The sequence below is a fragment of the Centropristis striata genome, chromosome 11 (genome assembly GCF_030273125.1).
Source record: "Centropristis striata isolate RG_2023a ecotype Rhode Island chromosome 11, C.striata_1.0, whole genome shotgun sequence".
NCBI lineage: Eukaryota > Metazoa > Chordata > Actinopteri > Perciformes > Serranidae > Centropristis > Centropristis striata.
In genome coordinates this window covers 12200022-12207771 of record NC_081527.1, presented here as the reverse complement: position 1 = coordinate 12207771, position 7750 = coordinate 12200022, and the positions used below count along the sequence as shown (strand labels likewise).

Below are 7750 nucleotides of genomic sequence, written 5' to 3'. Positions count from 1 at the left end.
CCTTTTTTGTGCTCATGAGGGCCGAGACTGGAGCGTTGGTTGTGCATGACCTCAAAAATTAACACTATGCATCTGTGAGATACAATAAACATATGAACATTAGGGGCAGTACCAGCCATTGTCACAATGTGCGTGACTTAAGGGCATTACATACATCCACAATGGTGGTGTCCATTTTTATGCTGATCTCAGAATTAACGGTATCGTATCCTCCTGGAGTGTCACCGAGTTTTTTTTTTTTTTTTTTGTTTACATCATGCAAATCCAGTAGTTCTATACCTCTATGTCTCGATGTGACTTTCAGTGGAATCGTCAAGTAACACTCTATTTCCTAAGTGATATTAAGTCATTTTTCAATTGCAAATATCTATAAAAATCCCTGTAGCATAAACCTTCTATTGTAATAAGTCCTTAAACATCCATCCATCCATTCTCGTCCGCTTACCCAAAAACCAAAAAGTTGTCAAATCTTGACTGGGAATACTGTAAGACCTTTTAATTTAAGAGCTGATATCTATCCATTTTCCATGGTTTTCTTGATAATGATTTAGGTTATTGTCAAGAAAAACATGGAAAAGGTCTAGATATCAGCTCTTAAACTCTTGTTGTCATCATTATATTTGTCAAAACAACTGTACCAGGTATTAAAATTAACAAGAGATTGAAGAAAATTTGTGGTCTCATAATTTTTCCATGACTGTATGTTAAACACAAACTTAGGGTAAAAAAAAAACCTGTGTGTGTGTGTGTGTGTGTGTGTGTGTGTGTGTGTGTGTGTGTGTGTTAGTGTGTGTGTGTGTGTGTGTGTGTGTGTGTGTGTGTGTGTGTGTGTGTGTGTGTTAAGGTGCAGCCAGTGGAGATGGCCTATGGGGGGCGGGGACTGAAGCCAGGACCACTTCCCATCATGGGAAGTGTGTGGCCAGAGGAGTTTATAAATTCCTAGCCATGTTTACACTTCACTCACAATCTGATCAATTCTCATGCTATCAACACTGCTGAGAGGAAACGTCTGGTCCGCGTCTGATTTGCATTTGGCTTTTGTTGGAGGAAAGGGCACAAGCTTTGCACGACATGGACTGTGTAATCAGCCGGCAGGTCTACAATAATTAAGCATTGTGTGTTATTGGTTCATTTGGCTGGCACAGGGCTGAGGACAAGTGTATGTTCTCTGATTTAGAGATGAACGTTGTTTGAACTTGGCTGACCACTTGCAGTAATCGTCGACCGTTACCACTTCTCTCTTACTCTCCTGTTACCATCAGCAGCCATGTATACCCAAGTGTCCAAGTCCAGCCCGCATGCCCATAAGAAGATGCAGTACCGCTCCAAGGGCAAGAGCTGCGGCTACTACATGCGCATCGTCTTCTTCTTCTCGTCGCTCATTCAGTCTCTTATCATAGTGAGCCTCGTGCTCTTTCTGGTCTACGGTAAGACGCAGGACTCCGCGTCCACGTCTCGCATCCAGGACCTGGAGGAGACCTTCAGCAGACTCTCCATCGAGAACGTGGCTCTACGACACCAGAGGAAGAACCTGACCAACCTACTCAACACCACCCTGACGGAGAAGGCCCGCAATGACTGGGACCTGGAAAGGTTCCGCTACGTCATCAACATCTCATCCATCCTCATACAAGACATCGACAAGAAGCTGGTGAGACACTGAGCAAAGACTTTGATTATTTTGTTATTATAGCCTTTTGATTAACATGCAGGTTCATGTCTGCATTTGTTTAATGTGTACTACCAACAGCCATAGAAATTAAGTAATGTAGACAATGTTTGTTACTAACTTTAACTTTTTAAAAAAGATACAGGGTTCGTATGGGTGCTTGAAATCCTTGAAAATGCTTGAATTTGAATGTTGTATTTTCAAGGTTTAAAAAAGTGCTTGGATTTTGGATCAAGTGCTTGTAAATGCTTGAAATTCTTACTGTATTTCTCTTGCAATCTGACTATATTCATCTATAGACTATAGATAATCACATGTTCAATGTAAAAAATAATGAGTAGCCTATCTGAAATGAAGACCGTTCACTTGGTTAAGTGAAATCTCCCCCTTTTAGTATGTAAGTACTCATCTAAAACATGCAATTTACAACAGCAGTAAGATACTGGAAAAGCTTGAAAATTTACCTTGAAAGTCCTTGAAAAATGCTTGAATTTGACCACTGCTAAAGTGTATGAACCCTGAATATATTTTGTACCTGAAATACTTGAGTCAATTTGAGCCCCAGCAGAGAAAAAGTTCCTTAAAAAGTGCTTCAGTCTTTAAAGAGACAGTTCACCTCAAAATCAAAAATACATATTTTTCCCCTTTACCTGTAGTAAAAAATCCTACTGGTAAAAATCCTGTTTTTGTGTAGTGTTATTTATCAAATAGCAAATAGCATTTATCAGTGTCATACTGAGTAATTATACATCACTGAATTCTATCTAAATGTAACTTTACTTCAGTGTTTTTCAGTAAATAGGATTGTTAACGGTTGTTGTAAGATCAGTTTTTAATTTTTAGAATAAGAGGCAACCCAACAGATACATTTTTATTATAATGATTTTGAGTAAAAGTTGCACTTTAGTGTTTAACCCAAATATCATATTTGTAAGACAATGGAAACATAATTATAATAATAATAATTATTATTATTATGATTATTGTTGTTGTTGCTACCCACTGAATAATAATAATAACACATATAAAAACCAGTGCCCATATTTGCGGCATTATAATCTTGGTTCATGACTGATACACTGTAACTGATCAATTGTTTTCCTGTTTGTTTACATTTCACAACTGGTCAGGAACAAAGCACTAAAATGTCTTTTCTTTCACTGAACAGAGTCAGTGCAACACCGAGTTGTTTATGTGCAAGAGCAAAAACTTGTTCAACACCGGTTGTGAAAGATCAACCACATGTGAGTATAACATTTCTTCAGTGCAAACCCAAAGAATAATCAAATTAATGGATGAATATATGAGCTATTGTCCATAATCATCACCTGCAGCCAAAAAATATATTTATCTTCTTCGTTTCTCTTTTGCCTTGATTGTTTCTTTTACTGAGCAGTCACTAATCCAAGCAACTGTAACTGTGGGCTGTTGGCTGACCAGCTGAAAGCCAGACTCGAGTTGGTGGACTCCAACTTCACACAAACGACCCAGAGGATGAGGATGGAAACGGACCAGATTGCCAAAGAGAGGGACAACCTTAACTTGGAAGTCATCCGTCTGCGCAGGGACAAAACCTCTCATGAAAAGGAAGTGGAGTTCTTCAGAAAAAGATGTAAAGAGGAATTCGCCCAGTCCTTGAGCGGCATCTCCAATGTTTCCAAGGCTTTCATCGAGAAGATCAATACCCTCTTCCCTATGCACATCCCCTTCCAGCTCACCTGTACCAAACAGAGGGAGAACCTGGAGCAGATCCGCACCAACTGCACCAGCCTGTCCATGGAGGTTGAAGACAAGCTTCAGCATTACCTGAATATAGTGGGAGGCCAGGTGTCTAACATCCAGCATGAGAACAGCCGCTTGAAGGCAGAGAACTTGCTGCTGAATGACGACTACCGACGGTGCAGCACGAACCGCACGGCCACGATCAAGCAGAACAAACAGAACCTAGACAAGCTTCAGCAGAAACACGATGAGGACCAGGAGAGACTCCTTATGGACAAGATGAGGCTAAATGGAGAAATAGAAGTCCTTAAGAACAATGTCAAGTATAGAACTAAAATGGTTGATCACCTGACAGAGCAAATCAAGCAGCTCAACATGTCCTGCATGCTAAAGGTAAGAAGAAAAGTGCTGTGGCTGGTTACATGAATGTGTTATAAACTCTGCAGAGAAGGTTATTTGGTATCAGAGGTTAATGAAGAATACAAAAGTCACACTGATATGATTGAGTGAGTGATGAGTGTTAAATATTAAGTGCAGAGGAGAAGGTGGTGAACATTTTAGCCATTTATCCGTATCTTTTAGCTAGCTGTTTGAACTGTTCAGTCAGTACTTGACTATTTCAACCATTTATCTGTTCTTTCTGCCTAACTATTTCAGTTCTTTACTGTTAGTTAAGGACTTTAACCATCTCTCTGTTTAGCTAAACATTTGAACTGTTTGATCAGTACTTTTGGATTAATATTCAAACTGTTCACTTTTAGCTAATTATTGAACCGTTTCTCAAGTTAATTTAAGCTTATTATCATAAATGTTTAGTTAGTTCATTTAACAATGTCAACCATTCATTCTAACAAAGAAAGTTTCAACCGTTTGTACATTACTTTTAGCTAACCAGTGGAATCGTTTAGTGGAATCGTCATACACTCATGTCATGTTCAGGTGTTACAGCTGACTTAATATATAGATATACAGACTTATTTGAATTAAATAATAATTTCTATGGTTTCAAATTAATTTAGCTGCTCCACAATCTTTCCACCACCCCAAGGCAACAGTAGAGATATCCCCTGATGCAAGGGGCTGTTTTTAGTGGGGGGGTCCCAAATATTTACCGGGTTTGCCTTTTCTCATAGTGCGCTCATAGCTGTTGATTAAGAATGTTCTTTAAATCAGGGGTTTGTGTCTTTAATCAGAAAGTGAAGTTCAATATAATCTTTGTGCCACTTGAAAATAGTTTGGTTTCATAATATCATGATAATGTTGATCCCATATTTACTTTGCTCTCATTTGATTTCAGCCAGGTTTTGGTGGACTTCCTGGAGGATTCCCCCCTCAGACACCACATACACAGTGGGGCTTAAACACTGGTGGTGGAACCAACCCATTTGGGGGTCAGCCTGGTGGGCCAGTGTCAGGTGGTTTGGGGTCGAACCTTGGCTCATTAGGGTCAGCAGCCCATAAACCAGCGACCGGGACGGGCTCTTTGTCATCAGGGTACAATAAGCCAGGGTCGACTGGGTTAGGTTCTTCAGGCTCGTCCCCCTACCCTTCCGGGTCAGGCAGTTCAGCATTCAATAAGCCAACAACTGGGTTGGGCTCATCCCTCTTGCCGTCAGGGTCAAGCAACTCAGCTGTGTCATCATACAATAAGCCATCGACCGGGTCGGGCTCTTCCCTCTTGTCGTCTACTGGGTTAGGTAGCTCCACCGGGTTAGGATCCAACAAGCCAAGCTTTGCAAATCCAAGTCTTAGCTCAGGTTCAAATAAACCAGCCTTTGGGACATCCTTGGGGTCAAGTGGGTTAGGCTTAAATAAGCCAACAACCAATGTGAAACCCTCCACAGGCCTCGGGTCATCCTCTAGTTCCTCTGGGTCAGTAAGTAAAAGTAATTCAGGCAGCTCCGGATTATCTTGGTGGGGGATGGGGGCCAGTAGCTCAACCCAAAATAAGCCAGGAAGCTCAACAGGGAAAGGACCATCAACTGGGAGCAGCTCTGGAGGAACTGGATCGTTATTTGGTGCGGGAAGATCGAGTGGACTGGGAGGTGGCTCAGGTAAGAATTTGTCTGCAGTTCCTATTCTGGGCATGGTTAACCCAAGTTACAAAAAAAGTCTACTTCATACCACTGGTGATATCCAGCCATGCTGATACTTTTTAGCTTAATTTACCCAGGTTTTGAGTAATTCATTTATGATATTTCTGCCCCCAGCCCAATAAAACAGAGGTGAATTGAAATGCATTGTTCTTCTTAAAGCACTTGACAATTTTGAATTACAAAAAGTTTTGTAGAAGCATCTCTCTTCACAAACATTGTTTTTCCTTAGTAGTTGACAGGAGAGAATTATCCAGAGTAATGAGCACAAGCTGCTGTTGACTTTTTTCATTCCACTTTCCTATGCTTTGTGCAGAAATGAATTTCTATTTAAACCTGATTCTCAGAGGAAATTGCTATCCCAAAACCTGGGTAAATAAAACCAAAACCATCTGCATGGATGGATCATTTGGGTGAACGAACCCTTTTAATCAAACATCACGAGTAATCAGATTGCATCCATCCATTAGTAACTGAAATGTTGATTTGCTTCCAAACTATAGATCATCATCATTCCAAAACTCAATCTATTTTTGAAGGAATGACTTTGATGTTTGTAAATTTTGTAGAATTTAACAATAGAAATGCTTTAAGCTGTAGTGTCCTAAAGCAGTTTGATTGATAACATCATGGGTAATCATGGCAAATCTCTGTTTTCTTGTGTTTAACCAACAGTCAACGTTGCTCAACACCTCAGAGATCTGCAGCGCATCATCAACCCCTCCGCCCCAGAGTGAGTATTAAGCATCTTTTAGCCGAACGTTGAGATACTGTGAAATTGTTGCTGGCTGAACAGTGTGTGTACGGAAGCAATATTCCATATTTTTTGCTATTGTGAGAAATCTAATGAAAAAAACATGAACAATACTTTGATTTCTCTAGGCAAGGCAAGTTTATTTGTATAGCACCTTTCAACAACAGGGAAATTCAAAGTGCTTTACACAACATTAAAAGCATTAGAAAGAGACATTCAAATATAAAATTTTAAGACTGAAAATAAGCAGATAAAATATTTAGGGAAAAAATATAAAAGTGCATTCAAATATCACATTTTAGAATTGAAAGTGGGCTGATAATTTTTTTTTTTTTAAATCAAATATAAAAGGAATAGAAGTGACAGTGCCGTATTACTGAAAGGCAAACCTCTACCCTGTCTGTGGCCCCAACCTACTGGTTCCTAATGAAGACATAATACCAATAATATAAATATATATATATATATATATATATATATATATATATATATATATATATATATATATATATTATTGGAGTGAGTATTTATAAAATGGTGAATGCAGAATATAAACTACAGTGCTCATGTTCATGTGAGGCTCATTGATGTGTTTTTACTAGTTTATGGACAAAAATTTAGCTACACAGCACAAAGAAATAAACCAAATCAGGCCTTGACGACACACTACTTCTAATCGGATAAGTTCATTGTTGGTTTTGGTGTCTTTCATGGGATTTGTTATTAATAATAAAAGTATATATCACCATACATCAAGAAATAATGTTTAATGTATGTTTTTCTCTCTTTCTTTCTCCCCTTCCTCCCTCCAGGGAGAAACAAGATCTCTCCAGAGTGTTGGGTTAGTCCATCAAAAACTAGACTAAAATAAATTTATCATCCACTGCATCTACTAAACAAAGCTTAAAGCAAGCTTCTCATACTGATTCACAGCTTTGAAAAACAGCTCTCTTAATGTAACACAATAGGAGGTGCACAGTTATGAACACCATGTAACACAAATGTGATGTTGTATACGATTTGTATATGATGAATATGAAGTACTAGATTTCAGACCCCAGGAAGACTGGCTGGTGCCACTGGCATTAGCTTATGGGGATCCTTTTAAATAAATGTTCCATATAATATACTTTTGTGACAGTGTATACTTTAATATGAATTTTAAAAAGTATGAATAACTTTTGCACTTTTAAATGTAAAATGTGAAGTTTGTGTGTTATTGATTTGTATCTACACAGTATGAATAGGCACATATTGTATTTGTAGACTGTAAATACAAAAATAAAATTTGTTTAAACATAAGCACATCAACTGTGCCTGTCTCCTCTTTGTAAACAAAGCTATTTCAGATATTACACAGTGCAGACCTGGAAGCAACTGTTTGTCCCCATGTGCGTCACCTATTGTGTTGCTAATTATCCAGAAATCACTCCCCAGCCCCTCCCGTAATGTTTGGACCGAGGTTTACTGGCACCAACATTTAATCCTTCCAGCATGTTTATGTTTACCTGC

At 38.8% G+C, this 7750-nt stretch overlaps 1 protein-coding gene across 1 annotated transcript; it reads left to right on the top strand.

Annotated features, from left to right (window-relative positions):
• The first annotated feature begins 948 nt into the window (after positions 1 to 948).
• plvapa (plasmalemma vesicle associated protein a) lies at positions 949 to 7539 on the top strand. The gene is made up of 6 exons (XM_059344749.1): positions 949 to 1651; positions 2838 to 2913; positions 3066 to 3784; positions 4689 to 5445; positions 6160 to 6217; positions 7051 to 7539. Exons 1-6 carry the CDS (start codon positions 1268 to 1270, stop codon positions 7082 to 7084), a joined length of 2028 nt encoding a protein of 675 aa, XP_059200732.1. The 5' UTR covers positions 949 to 1267; the 3' UTR covers positions 7085 to 7539.
• Positions 7540 to 7750: the final 211 nt, after the last annotated feature.